General features: G+C 40.2%; 1 protein-coding gene across 1 annotated transcript; it reads right to left on the bottom strand.

Moving 5' to 3' along the window:
• Positions 1 to 14,954, bottom strand: stk11 (serine/threonine kinase 11). The gene is made up of 11 exons (XM_026314594.1): positions 14,787 to 14,954; positions 13,155 to 14,099; positions 7,661 to 7,744; positions 7,383 to 7,472; positions 6,889 to 7,021; positions 6,294 to 6,430; positions 5,943 to 6,070; positions 4,357 to 4,414; positions 3,920 to 4,113; positions 1,547 to 1,802; positions 1 to 742 (listed from the first exon to the last, which is right to left on the bottom strand). The coding sequence occupies exons 2-10, from the start codon at positions 13,430 to 13,432 to the stop codon at positions 1,594 to 1,596; spliced, it is 1,311 nt and encodes a 436-aa protein (XP_026170379.1). The 5' UTR covers positions 13,433 to 14,099; positions 14,787 to 14,954; the 3' UTR covers positions 1 to 742; positions 1,547 to 1,593.
• Between the last annotated feature and the right edge of the window lie 546 nt (positions 14,955 to 15,500).

Below are 15,500 nucleotides of genomic sequence, written 5' to 3'. Positions count from 1 at the left end.
GCCTGTTTGGGATATATTTTATATAAATAATAATTAAAAAAATATTCAATGGAAAAAAAAGAAGAAAAAAACTAAATGGAAATCAGAAATCCCCAACAGGTCAGCAGTGGATCTCAAGGCTTCAGTCTGTCTGTGCACAAAACAAGCACTTTCCCTTTCTTCCAGTTCTGTACAGCATGCAGTTTTATGTTGGTGGTAGTAGACTACTATCATAATTCTCATCACAGATTTAAATATAGAATTATTCATAACTTTTGTTCTATTTTTCTCTTTCATTTTTTACACATCACAATGTGTCTTAAAAACTGCCATTAGGGTTCTGTAAAAACAAAGGTAGTCAAAGAAAGAGTGGGTGAGGTGGAGGTGTGGGGTACAGGGGTGATGGTGTTTGTAACGTCCGGTGCAACACTTGACCAACCAAAGAGGCTGAGAGGATGGAGTGAGAAATGACTAGATGACAGAACTGGATGACAGCAGTTGAAAGGAGCCAAAATAAGGGAAGGGGTAAAAAAACAAAAAAAAACAAAAACAAAAAAAAACAAAACACCATCTTCACAGCCAGTGCCTCAGTCTCAGAACACAAAAAACATTTCATGCTGTCCTCCTCCTTCCCGTCACTCATACCACATCTTCAAAAGACTCTGCAGGCCAGTGGTCCAAGGAGGTATGGGGGCATTAATGTCAGCAGGTTTCTCTCATAACTGTGTGGACTTCAGACACAGAAAGACAGGGCCAGGGAGACCTGACACAGAGAGACAAACAGCACAAAGGTTTTAATGGACTGTTCAGTTTTAATTCTTGTAAATCTTCTAACATATCATGACCAAAATCTAGGGTTCCTGAGATAAAACTCAATAGTACACAGAACTACAAGACAAGTACTAATTTGTGCTGCTAATACAGAAAGACTCATCCTTAGAGTGAGAGACACAAAACGTCCCACAGCCTACTTTATCTCATCCAGGGTGAGTCATCGCCTGAACAAATTAATACACAGCATCTCCTCTGCACTGCAGCCATGACAAACAGCCTCATGCCATGAGTGGTTTGTATGTGTGAGATACTGAAAGAGCAAACTGTAGGAGGAAACTGGAAAGAGAGGAGGACCACCTGTTAAAATTAGTGTATATGCTTGGAGCATAAATCTGCCCCACTTTTTTTTTTTTTGTTCAGCATGAAGGGCACTGACGACCCCAAGGAAGACTATCTACATAAACCCTAACAAGAAACAGAAAACAGAACCTGAGACTAGACCAGTCCAGAACTAGTTTTTGTGACTGTATAGGAAACCGCCCATGTGTTTGGCTGGGGAGCAGTGGTGAGTCAGAGGACTGTTCGCTGAATATCAACACAGATTATATTCCCCCTCCTCCCCCGACTATTTCTGCCACTCCAGGTCCTGCTGGATACTCATCTCTACATCTCTGTTCTAACAGATTTGCTTCTCATCCCTCCTATTCTTTTCAAATGGATCTGCAGCACCTTTCTACAGTATAAAAGGTGTCCTTCAGAAGCACAAGCTTTTGTTAACAGTCCACACTCTCACCAGGTTCATTGTTGCTGAGGGAGGAAAGGGTGTTGGAGGGGGGGGGGTCATTGCTGTTTGCAGGTTGAGAGCTTGCGGATCTTGCTGGCTGTGGAGACTCCTTTGCGTGAGGGGTTAGATGAGGAGGACGATTGGCGTTCGGGTTTGGCCTTGCTGTTCAGAGACCCCCCTTCTGTCCCATTTACACAAACTGGCTTGGCTACAGCTGGACTGTGTTCTGCGTTCCCCTGATCCAGATCTTCTTCAACCACTTGTCCTAAAACAACACAAACACAAATCCATCACACTTACTTGTTCATCACCTGCTGGTGGATGCTTTATTGACAAAGTGGGAGGTAAAACCATTCACAATGTCAGTGTTAACATGGATAGAAATTAGGGGTGCACCAAATATTCGGCCACTGAAAGACTTTTATCACCGAAACATTACGGCCGAAATGTTGTGATGATGCAAACAGAAACCGCGACCTGCACGTGCTTGTCTGAAGCATCATGTCTGCGGTGTGGACGTATTTCAGTGTATCTGAGAAAGACCCACAGACAGCGATTTGCAAAACATGTAATGCCGAAATTTCAAGAGGGGGTGCATCTGCAAAGACTTTCTCCACGTCGGGTTTAATTTATCACCTGAAATCCAAACATTCCGATCGCTACTTCACTGCATTGTTGCAATGTGCTAAATAAATATTTGCATAATTTGTAATTGATTTATTCTTTGAAACTTTAATATTAATTTATGCAATTGCAATGCCTTGATTTTAGTAAAGTTAGTACACAGCCATAGCCATAAATGCAATGGTACTAATAATTGGCATAATTTCTTTCGGTGTTTCGGTTTTCGGCCTTGGTTTCCTCTTTTTCGGTTTCGGCCAAGAATTTTCATTTCGGTGCATCACTAATAGAAATCCCCCCAACTTACTGCTATAAACACTGTCATGTTGTCATGAGGGACTGAAATAAATGTAACAGGCAGACCTTTAAAAAGTGATCTGTCAACAGCACACGCAAAATACCAGGAAACCAGAAATATGTAAGAAATTGTAACCTACAAAAACAGGAAATCAGTTGAGTAAAAAAAAAATAGGCCCCAACCTTAATGTAGCTGTGACTTAATTAAAAGTGGAGAGGTGCAAGTGCGTGTGTGAGAAACTTTAAATGAGTTCCCAGACTGAAAACGCTATAAGACACACAAGAACATCAGAGAAGTGGTAAGATGTATGTACTGATGCACAGACATATCAGGTCAACCTGTTTATTTGACCATGTTCATTATTTCATTCATTATTTCATTCATATGAAGGATTCTGTGAGCAACAATGTGTGGTAGTGAACCCTGGAAAACCATTCATACTCCCACACCAAAACCATTTCTACTGCACTATGTTTAGATCGCTCCATTCACATTCTGCAGATCCTTTTTATGTGGGGCACCACTTCTGGATACCAAACACTGACTGCATTTATTATTAGCGACTGTTGCCTAGCAACAGATAAAGGACCAAAGGATAAAAAAAAAAAAAAGAGTTGGGGAACAAATTCAATCAAATAAAAGGATGTTTCATTATCTTCTCACAGCAAAGTTTGCACACAGTTCACTACCAGAAACATTTCAGTATTTTCTAAGACTGTGATAGGAAAACAGGATTTATTATTTTTTAATGCCAAAACGTAGCATGTTACAGACCTCTGAAGCCCACAGCTGTGTATTGCTACTCCAATATGTAAACAGTTAACCAATCAGAGTTCAGCAGATGGGTTTCAGAATGGGGACATTATCTTCCGACATTCACGATAAATACAGACAGAAACTGGTCACAGCAACTGCTAAACTGTGAAATTAAATTGTAATTCAGTCTGATCGATATAAAAGAGCAAAATTTCTGCTCATCGGTACCAGGACCTATGAACTGCAGTGAGCCCCAGAGCTTTTATTTACCTCAGTGTGTTTGAGTTTTATTATGAGCAAGAAAGACAGCTTCCTTTTCCCTAATGTGGGACTGAAATAATTGTAACAGGCCAATATTAAGACAAACATCATCTGATAATCTTAGACTGTCAAAATATGCTGCACATTTTAAAGATGCATTCTCTGTTAAATTAAGGCTAGCTGTCTACAGAGTGAGGTGGGAGGAAATCAAAGAAGATGAGGCCTCAGAGAAAATGAGGGGAGTCCAGTTCATATAATTGGAAAACTAGAACTAAACCTGGTCACAGTAACGAACCATCGTTTTACAAGAGGATGAAGTAGCTAACAACAAACGGAAACAGCTCTTCATCCACTGAAAGTCAAACAGAAAGCATATGTGACTAACCTCAATGCTGAAAACCAAACAAACAAACATAACTGTAAGAAGTTTGTGGGCTCACACTAACCTGGCACTGTGAAGTCCTGAGTGTATATGATCTCATCCTCTCCGTCATAGAGCTCGTCATCCTCCTCCTCCGTGTAGCCGTGCAGATCCTCCAGGTAGGGCACCACTGTCATACTCCTCCAAGGGTCTCGGCTCTCGGCGCTGGCGGGGATGGGCACGGGGGGCTCAGAAGGCGGGTGTTTCTTACGCACCCAGCTGGCAGGGTCAAACGGAGAGAAAATTAGGGTGTAAATAACAGGTTAGTCTGTAATGGACTTTTCGCCTGTCACATGCATTTTCAATCTTAAATTCAGCACCGAATATATTTTGCTGCATTTGTTAACTCTAATTGCTGTTCAGTAGTTTATCATTTTAGTGGCAGCTAACTGAAAATGATAATAAAAAACAGCCTTCTAACCAGTGGGATGCATAATATAGGCGATGAGTTAAATCACTCACTTGTGTTGCCTTATGTTTTGTATGGAAAACCTTTTCGCAGGGTCATACTCAAGCATCCCTGAAAAAAAAAAAAAACAAAAACAAAAAAAACAGTGTAAAGGTCAGTTTCATCACAACAATTCTGCCCAATTTCTCCTCTTCCATCGTTTTCTGTGAAGTGCTTAACAAAAACTGATGCGAGGCTGCAGCAGAGAGGGGAGGGCTACAGCAGACAGACCATAAGCTCATTCAAAGAACAATAATTAACGTGAGTAATAATCTCATTTATCACTGTGTCAAGGCATCCTGCGAAGCTTAAGGAGTCAATGAGATACAGTAGGGAAACAGCAATATGAGTACCATAACGGCTGTACAGGTTAATGAAGATTTTGTGTCTTAATTATTGTACTGTGGCCTGAATCTGTGAGAAAATAAGAATGTCAGTATGATGAGGCGGCAGTGATGCATTGCCTATCCAGACCTAATAATGTAATTGTCTCCCAGTAGGCAGAGAAGAGCAGCGTGCAGAGTGCTGATAGTAGTGCTGCGCCTGCTGAAGGACACCTTTTGTAGCACTGGGCTTATTTTAGACCATGTAATTATGGACTGCCTATCTCACAGGTGCTGCGTCATCACACACAGACGTCACACACACAAAAAGCGGGATGAAGGCCAAATGAGTTATAACTGCAACAGAATGTAGCAATTTCTTCTCCCCGTTCAATTCACAGTTAAACGTCCATTTCACCATGACAAAGACACTGTTCAAAATACCTCAATTCGATGCCAGGTAATTTCAAACGTAAAAGTAAAAGCCTGAGCTAAGGTATGCATGTGTTGTGGGGGTTCATGTCCATAAAAGGGACAAAGGGTTCAAAGCAGGATAACAGGCTGGAAACACTCCTAAGGGATTCAGCTTTCATTAAGGGTTTCAACCATAATCTTCCCAGCATTCTTCATGGATTTTGCAGGCGGTCAGTTTGGTGCCATACAGCCGATTATACGTTTCACTGTAAAAGACTCATGAGACAGTTTTTTTGTATTTGTATGAAGAGCAGAAGCATTGCGGCATTCCGCTCGGGAAAAGCAATGCCCAACTATGAAGTGTTTAGTATTCGGCTGCTGGCTCCAGATCAATGGAAACTACGTCAACAGCTGGAGGGGTTTCTACAGTTTGGAGCCTCAGTACTGAGAAGTCACAGTGACTCGCAATGTCATGGCACCACCTACTGGACACATACAGAAAAGATCACACAGCAACCTGCAGGGGCTTATGATTTATTACTGCTCTAACTACATAGCTGACCAAATCTATCTCAAAGCTTTCAATCCAATTTTCTCCTTTTCTCTACAGCTGCGTGAACAGGCTTTTTGGAATACAGGGGGGGAAAAAAAACATGCACTCACATTGAACCTTTAAAATTAATCCATGACATTGCCAGATGATGCATGACAGAGTCAGAGCGATGACATTCAAAGCACTAATCCTGTAAGAACCAACAGTGAATCAGCTCCTACAGTGCGAGGAAGTAACTACGCCGACCTGTTGACAGACGGTGTGTAATTTCTGCTGAAGGACAAAAGACTCATCTCTGGACAGCACTAACCTCGCAGCAGGTCCGACAGAAGGGGTCCACACTCTTCGGGAATAGTGTAGTCTCCTTTTCCAATGTTTTCAAATAGCTTATAGATGTTGTCTCCCTCAAATGGATACAGACTTGTTGTAATGTTGTATCTGAATGGAAGGAAACAGGCATCAACACTTACTGTAACCTAAAAATCTAACAGCACTATACAGTTTTAACCTTAGCACATATGACAACCAATTTCTGAACACAAGCAAACCAACATCCGATTTTGTCTGATATTACAGTACATCACCTGAACCTTTGTCTATAATTGAAGTCATTAAATTCCTAGGAGATTTAAAGCCATCTGAACACTGAATCTCTACTCACAGTGTTACTCCAGCAGACCAAATGTCTACTTTAAACCCTGAAAAGGTGTCCAGTCCATTGGCAATCTCCGGAGGCTGGAAGGCCGGGGAGCCCTGACTGGTGCGACATGTGTCATCCTCTGCAAATGGGTGAAGGGCCTAAAAATATAAAGTGAACAAGATAAATACCAAAATTAATGTTTTTTACCCATATACGCACAAATATGTATTATGAAATTTCAACACCATCGATGCCATTTCGTTCAAACTGAATTTCACACTTATCCACTGCTGCCACATAATAAGGGAAACACTGAAACGCTATATTAAACATAAAATTTGCAGCAATGTGTATAGATTTATGATACACCAACATAAAAAATGCAGGGTAAAGAGCTTAAAGTCATACTATGAATGGTACTTTTCCTCTGTGTTTTTGTGCATATTCTGGCTGGTGGTGTCCAAAATACTTTTATAACTTTTATGTTTAACGTTTTATATAATTTACATATTCCACAGTACTACTATCAATTAGGTATGTGTGGACACAGAAAAAATAAGGGATTAATAAGCTGGAAAAAAAAAAAACAAACAAACAAACAAAAAAAACAACTCACCTCTGCTACTCCCAGGTCTGAGATTTTAAGTGCCCCATCTGTAGTGAGCAGCAGATTCCCTGGTTTAATGTCTTTGTGAACTATTCCCTGGCTGTGCAAATATTCAAGGCCATCTAACAGTTGGCAAAAGTACCTGCAAAAAGACAAAAATAGAGGGGCTGAGTAGTGGATGTGTGCCATATTGTAAGATGTGAAAAAAAAAAAAAAAAAAACAAACAAAAAAAAAACAACAAATGAGCAAAAACAAAACAATTATAAAATCAATTAATTTATCACTGTGGTCAAATGAGCCCTCAACACTTAGTACTTTAGCTTCACTGGCTCTCAACCAGACATTCATACAATCTATGGTCAGTTATTTTAACAGCAGAAGCCCTGCAGTCTTGGATCTAAACTTAGGCCTGGAGCAACGGCTGCAGAGAGGCACAGACTAAATATAGCAGAGAGACTGAGGGAAAGAGGGGAGAGAGGGAGCAAAGAAAAGAGAGATTTACCCGTGAGCTTGAAATACTGGAAACCTTTTCTCTGGGACGCTGTCCAGCATTTCTTGCATCCCACAAACGCAATACTCCATCACCATATACGTAAGTCAGACGTTAAGGGGATTTGCCAAACCAAACAAATAGATGTTATAATAAAGTGAGCCAATTATAAAACTGCTAACTAAAGATATTTTTGGGACAGAAATAACCCTCACCTATAGCAACAACTGTCTATAAATCACTATTAAAAATCAGCTCATGTGTGCGCTAATGTAGCCAATTAAGGATATATCTTCTGCTTCTCTTCATTGTAGAGGACATCCACCAACTGAATCACATTCTTGTGTTGGAGTCGTCTTAGCAGCTGAATCTCCCTATAGATGGACACAAGAAAAACATGAAAACGATTAAGCAAATAAACCTGTGCAGGAGTGTGATAGTAATTAATACTCACTTTTGTCTGCTGTGAAAATACAGTGGGCTCAAGGCCAGGTGATATACCTCAGTGCAATGCATTCACAACATAATTATTAGCCAATTTTATATGAACATTTGTTTAAGACTCAAAGCAAATATGATCTTCTTGAAGCCGATTAATAGAAAACAAAACTAGAAAATGATACAGTATTACCAAACTATATATTGTCTAGGATTTCTTAAAATTATTAACAGATGAGATCATGTGCTAAATATGATTTGATTGTACCTATACAGCTTCAACAAACAACCTGGTGGATGACTGCTGCAGCAGCTGGTTACACCAGTCTCATATTAAAGACAGAGAACCTTACAATTCACTTCGCTAACCGAGGAGGGGAGGTTTAAATCAGGAGACTCAACATTCATCTGAAAGCTGTGACTGGGGACCCTGACAAATCTGGATCTGATGGGTGGAGCACAAAGCACAAACCACTGACTTCCACAGATATACTATCAACACATACGCAGAGATAATACTAAGGCTTTGTCTGACCATTAGGGGCAATTCCAAAGATTTCAATTAAAAACAGCTAAGTCAATACAAGTGATACCACCTGCATTTCTGAAGCTTTTATTTAACAACATGCCTAAAAGTATTAGTGCCCTCACACACTGAAACAATACTCCCATTTGTCCTGAGAAGTGTGGTTCTGTATACTGGATGTCTTTGATTTGCCATAAAATAAAATATTGCAACTGTGAGGAAAAGGGGTTGAATTCCTGCTTATTGTACAAAGATCTAAAACAGCCTGAACATAATTATGGTTGGCCCTTGGAAGTGAGGATAAGTCGATTGGAGTGATATTTCAAGCAGAGAATAGTCCTAAGTTACTGCCACAGTTACATATACTTAGAATTCAGACTACTTAAATTTTAAAAAGTGTTTGTTGTGCACTGTAATGAACAGGGACAACAAAATGGAGAGTTGCCTGAGGAGATGAAGAAAACAAATACTAGGCACGGTCAAGGGTCGAAAATCTATGCAGGGAATCAGAGGATTACCAAGGCAATATGCCCAGCTTCAGAGCTTTGTCCCAGTTGCAGGTCATGGCCTTTCCAACAGGATAATAATGAAAACACAGATCTCAAAACACCAAGACTGTATGAGGGGAGAACCCTGCACCATATTTGAGTAAATATTACAATTTGTCTGACAGTTATGCATTTTAATTAACAGCCTAACTTATTCAAAAAATAAGTTTCCACACACAATGCCCCAATGTGATATATACTGATGAACACAGGCAGTCAGCAGTCAGCTGCTACTGCCAGTAACACTTGATATATCAATGTACTACTCCAATGAATGCAAAGCCCATTGAAAAAACAAAACAAAAACTGTGCCTCTGAAAGCTTGCTTTTGTTCCCTGAGAGAGCTTCATCTTTCATCTTAGCTTGAACGTGGCACTGGTTAGATTTCTGTTCATTTACCTCCTCCATGGCAGCACTGCCACAGCTGTGCTTGACATGACTCACAGCACAATCCTCTCTCCCATTTCATCAGCACTGTATATTTAGTGAGGAAAAACTACAATATTACCAACAAAATCTGAGAAAAATATTGTTCAATTTCGGTCCCTGAGAACATAAAAATTATAGTTGTACCAGACAATACAGGGTCACAGCTATAAAAGGTATGCGACTGTGCCAAAAATAAGGCATCATCCATCCTTTTTTGTGTCAACACCATCTTACAAAAACACTTCAGAGCTCCCTGTCCAATATCTCCCCTCAGTTTATGAGCTGTGTCAGTCCTCTGTCTTATACACAACCTTCCTACTGACAAATGGCTCTTCTGGGCCTAGTCAGTCTCTCGCTTGCTCATACACACCAGCAGTTACTGCTGCACCACAGCCCTTTTAAAGAGACACCACTGTTTTGTGCAGACGTAGAAACTGAGCAATGATTAAAATGTGGTTGTGCAAATTTAATAACCTCATTTCAACCTATACATCATCTCTTGCTATGCAGATGAAATGGCAAGCACAGATGACATGTCTAATGAAGCAAACCACTCTGCATCACTGCTTATTTCCATAAAATAAATCACAGAGCAGAGATGGCAAAGGCACTGGAGGCAGTGACTGCTGCAGCCTATCTGCAGTCTGAGTTCAGATTTGTACAAATGGATGGTGTGTTCAAGGCCTGCAGAACTGAAAGGATTTCAACACTCAGCGATATGGCAGCTACTCTGGCACACAGCAGCTACGAAAACAACTGATCAAAATCTCTAAGAGCACTGTGCTGCTCCAGAGTCTGTGTCTCAGTTACGATATATATCCGTGTGTGTGTGTGTGTGTGCTCCTGTCATTCCAAACTAGGAATGTATGGCTTTCCTGGGCTGTTTTTGTAGATACAGGTATGGCATTGCTCAATTGATGCCAGTATGAGCATGTCCATCCCCATGGCAACCCTGTAAAAGGAGGAAGTGTTTGGGCAGACAGGAATGCTAAACAGAGGCTAAATGGGGAGGCTAGGGGCTACTATGGCATCCACACACAGACAGGCCTCTACAGGAGTCAGCTTCTTCTGGCTGGAACATATAAGGCATCCACCAAGTGAGTCAGATGTAGAAAAAGCATAGGAAAAACAGGCAGACTAATTTCACACATTAGTGAATATCACTGAGGTCTTATTACCATAGTGACAGAACCATATAGCCTACAATATATATATATAAAAACTTTGAACAGAAGGGAGGAGCTAGTAGGGCTCCAGGCTGAACTTCTGTTTACCTTTGGCTTTATATTTGTGTTGATGTCTCACTGGAAAATAAAGCTCCACTGGTAATTTAGGCCCAAGTGTATTAGTGTAAAGGTTCTGATGTTTGTGGTGTTGATTAGTAAGTAACTTAGATTTTTTTCCTCTGTTGATGAAATTTCCTAGCTCAAATCATCCACTGTGACACAGTGGTATAGGCAATTAAAAACTAAAGTCCTAACTGTCAAAATGTGTCCAATTCTTACCAGTGGCTTCATGAAAGAAAAATATCAAACCAATAACCACCTCTTGTGTTTTTTCCCCTTTGAGATGTGTTTATGTGTTTCAGCCACATTTTCAGTCAAGGATTACTTCATTATTCATTAATGTAATAGTTCAGACCTCTGTAACAGCTTGCTTTGCAAACATTGTAAGTGACCTAAAGTGTCATTTCAGACTTAAAGTTCATCTATTTTTTTTTTTAAACAATTTCCACACATTTCCAGGACATTGCATACTGGGCTGCTGGCACTGAAAATGCTTCTGAGTGCACAGCAGCAGCACTCTGGCTGAAAGGGATTCAGTGGAGAGACTGATGGAGAACTTCAGCGGCTGCTGACATGCTAATTTCAGTCTCAAGTGTAAAATGAGCAGGGGAAAAACAGAAACTCCTAACTAAAGGTTATCTATCTTAGGTTGACTGCTCCTACATGAACACATGTAGATTTACTTTTATCTAACTGGACAAAAATATCACTGTCAGGCGTTTCTGTTTCTCTGCCATGTAGCCAACTTCTCCCACCTTCTCCTTGACTTCATCAGTTTGATCAGCAAATAAAACCAAAAAAAAAAAATCATCATTATGTTTGGGCTGATTAATGATGATGATAAGGAATACTTATACTTAATAAAAGGTAGATCCTTACTAAGATGTCATCACAGGTTTTTCATTGTTCTGCTGCTGCTGTTCGCAGCCTAAGAACACACCATTCTGCAGCTCTTCTTCTTTTCTGTTTAAACTCATTTTGACAGTTTTCTAAAGCTCCCTCTATAATTAGCACAGGCCCGCAGCGAAACTCTGGAGTAATATTTAACAAACTACTGTGTGATTAAAACTACTGATCCTCGGAAAAAAAGTTTGAATACATAGAAAATGACAGCTAAGTCACAAAGGAAATAAGAAAGAAGAGGGAGAGTCAGAAAAATGTAGAAAAGGTCTGAGCTGCTGATAGAATTTGCATCTAATATCTTAATGAAAAATTCTACCAATAATATTAATATAATGTATAGACCTACTTAAAAGACACCTTCGCTTTCTTTGGGATAGTTTACATAATAGATTTTAAAGATGGAGCAAATGAATGCAGTGAAATACTGCAACACAACTACTTTGTGTTGACATACAGTGACATAAAGCATTCATGGAAAAATTAGACTTTAGAAGTTAATCTGATAGAGTTGGATCACACTGACTAGATTCATGTGCAACCAATAAACCAAGTGATTGAGAGACGTGACAGCTGTGTTAAAAAGGTTTCATATATCTCAATTAAGGTGCACAGGTTTCTTGTTTAGGTGACCTTTGCCAAATTGGGTTAATGCCAAAAGTTGACAATGATTAATTTACTGAAGTGCATCTAAACTAACTTTATGTAGCAGAGTACATCCTTCCATTCTCTCATACTATGGGAATTTAACTTTCATACAGTTCAGATTTCCTATATGTCGTATATTTAAATGACGACAATTCACCACATTCTTTGTATTTACAACCTGAGAAACTGTGCACATGGCCAAATAAAATTTCAGCTAATTTATACCGATATTCTGATTGACTTGTGGCTGATGCAGGCCATGTATATTTGGCAGAGAACAAAAGCTTTCTTAATTTGCTCTATCAGATATTTCCGAGTTTAATGAAAATGTAGTTCATGCCTAAGTATTTTATTTAAGCAAAGGTCTTGAAACAGCTGTTGAAAGATAAGAAGTGGTGAAAGCAAGTGCACATACACTGATGGCTATGGTTACAGATGCACAACAAAACACTTAAGACCAAATTCAACAGTGATGATGGGCAAACATACAACAGTCATGAAACTGTCTTGGAAACTGTGCAAGGTGCTAATGAATTAGACAGATCTGTCTCAATTTCTTCAATGAGAAAAAAGGTTTTTGTAGATTCTAAAATTTATCATCAAAAAATTTAGATTTTGGTATCTGGGATACCATAGTTTTCCAAAAACCTGCATGTGCCAAAACAGTATCCTATCAATTATCAACAATGGTGTTGTTGAAATGTAAGAACTGCAATGCTGAGACGCACAACATTATTCAAAGTTAGGCAAAAAAGAAACGAATTATAATAGCCCAACATATATAAGGGGCCATGTATAAAGGAGACCAAGTGACGGCTGTGAGCTTTGTTACATCCCAACTCATTGAGATCAAACATCATAACTGACTATTTGAGTGAAAAGATCCTGTAAAGACCCTGCATCTTCACTTACATAGCTTACAAACATATGTTTGACTTAAACCTTCAGGTGCATAGAAGTGGGAAATAAGGGGTCAAACAATGCAGACAGAAATTTAAAAGACACTCACTTTTTCACATTGGCTTCTCCATTGGGAATCCTCCTCAGCTTCTTCTTCTTCAGTATTTTTACTGCCCTCCGACAAAGTGTCTCTGAGTCCAGCATCTCTTTCACTTTGCCATAAGATCCCTCCCCTAGCAGATCCCCCATCAAGTACTTTCCTATCAGCTTTGCCCTTTTCCGCCGTGGCTGGTAGATCACCTCTGTAGAGTCAATGCGGTGAATGAAAGTATCCATCTCCATCAGTTCATTTTCATTTAGATAATCAAGATGATCCCCGGTACTCATGACTGACACCTTGGCAGCCACAGCTTCAGCCTCCTGTGCAAAATATATTTGCAAGAGCTATGGAGAATAATCCACCGGTACCCTTTCGGCTCTAAATTGAGTATTTTAATTCCACAAGTTGGAATACAGATGATTTACAAAATACTGAACATGGGAGAGGGAGTATTCACGCCTGAGAGTTGAGGGAGGAGTTGGGGAATCAATCCCAATTTGTAAACATTAGGGCTCTTTATACTCAAGAGGTGCAGACAGAGGTGAAGAACCAGTTGGGTCCTGTGGTAACTTAGTGCTTTATACTGTGCATTATGCACTACATCTGTGACAAGTGAAGTTGAATAGAAATGACAAAAAAGTGATTCTAAAATGTTATTTTTCTCAGCTTCTCTAGACCACCACTACGTGAATTTAATACCATACAGCCTTGGGTAAAGGCAAGCAGTTCTGCTTCAAGGCCATGCAGCACAGCATTTTGTCAAAGGTCCATGCTGCATAGTGTTCCTCAGGACACATAAGTGTGCACAGCTGGACTGGATCCCAACGCAGACCTACAGCCAATCGCATGCAGCAGAATCAGTCAAAACTCTGGTATCACTCGGGCTCCTGGAGGTCGACTGAGCCATCCAACGTGTTCAACCGTACTCAGGTGTCCTCCATGCCACCACGGCGCCTGAAAACAAGAGTCAATTAAACATTAATGGAAAACACACACAGGGCATTGGCTAGTTTCTGAACTAAGTAAACAGTGTGCACAGAGGTCAAACCCTGACCGATTAACCGTACTGGGTTTATTCTCTTCGACGCTAATTGGACACTGAAACACGTCAGTAACTATTGACTCCTAAGACATTAAACACGTTTAAGTGGGAAACTATCGGTTAGCTAGTAAGCTAACACGGCACGTCCGCTTGAATGAACTAGCTTGTTAGCACGAACTCTCACTTTGTGGCTGCCCGATATAGACGCGACCATTGCAGCTTTTACCAAAGAAGTCTACTTCAAAACAAAGGCAACTAATTTCACAAATACTGGGAATTAACTCTGGACAAACTAGTGAGAGTGACAGCAACGTCGTCACATAACTGAGGCTAACAGTTGGTGTGCGGCGCTAGCTAGCCAACTTTGACATTAAGACTAATATTAGTAATGGACACGGTTTTCCTGCAGCGGACTCAGCCCAAACCAATATCAGCTTTAACATTCAAACCAGCCGCCAAGACCCGTGAAACAAAGCAGACACATCCAGCTTATCATGCGAGCTGACCGGAGCTGCGCCGCTAACAAGCCGCTCGGACTCCAGTGTAAATGGCTAACTAGCTGCTCAACAAGCCACCGAACTCATGCTGCCGGATCTCACCTAGATCCATATGAACCTCGTTTGCATCTCAGGGTTTATTTCCTCTTCGCGGGTCTGTCCGAGATGAGACGAATATTTCACAGGAGTCCAGCAAAATATCAGTTAAATGTTCTCTGTTCGTGTTACTCTTGCCACTCAGGTTGTCGCCATCTTGTTTTCCTCCCCCCAGCTCGCACTGACAGCCCATACGTCACTGCGTCAATTCTAAGCCCCGCCCCCCGAAATGTAAACAATACAGAGCTGAAGTTATTTCAATCAGTCTAACCACATGCGAGTTTTGGGAATTTACAACTAACATTCCCAGGAGAAGACGCTCAATACCGCTTGACAACGTATTAATTTTAGTTTAGTTTCCGCAGTAAAACACGCCAAAAACACATTTACCTGCTGTCTCATATTTTTCTTTAGTCTCACTTTCAAATGAGTGGCAACTGAAACAAGTGGTAAATTAAGGGATTTACAGAACATTTAATCAACAACTTTGATAATGGATTACTATCCTTGGTTTTGAAACAAAGTTGATATTCATTCCCTATTTCTGCCTTCTTACATGTCAGAACTTGCTGTTTTGCCTTCTAAGATAATATTTTGATTATATTTCCAGAACTTTCTAAATACTTTATAGACTGAACAGAAATAGGCATTATTTGGACCTCTGCATCCACCTCAAAGCTTCACAGTGCCACAAAGCAACCAAAGACTTGGTTATATTGT

The sequence above is a fragment of the Mastacembelus armatus genome, chromosome 17, assembly GCF_900324485.2.
Source record: "Mastacembelus armatus chromosome 17, fMasArm1.2, whole genome shotgun sequence".
In the NCBI taxonomy this organism is placed as follows: Eukaryota; Metazoa; Chordata; class Actinopteri; order Synbranchiformes; family Mastacembelidae; genus Mastacembelus; species Mastacembelus armatus.
Note: the sequence above shows the minus strand (reverse complement) of the source record. Positions and strands in the feature narration are given on the sequence as shown.

Excerpts from the sequence above, each read along its gene's own strand:
- stk11 (XM_026314594.1), bottom strand. The coding sequence starts at position 13,432 with ATGAGTACCGGGGATCATCTTGATTATCTAAATGAAAATGAACTGATG. Across the intron at positions 7,022-7,382 it reads CCAGTATTTCAAGCTCACGG|GTACTTTTGCCAACTGTTAG; the intron begins GTAAATCTCTCT and ends GTCTTTTTGCAG. Across the intron at positions 6,431-6,888 it reads CAGACCTGGGAGTAGCAGAG|GCCCTTCACCCATTTGCAGA; the intron begins GTGAGTTGTTTT and ends TTATATTTTTAG.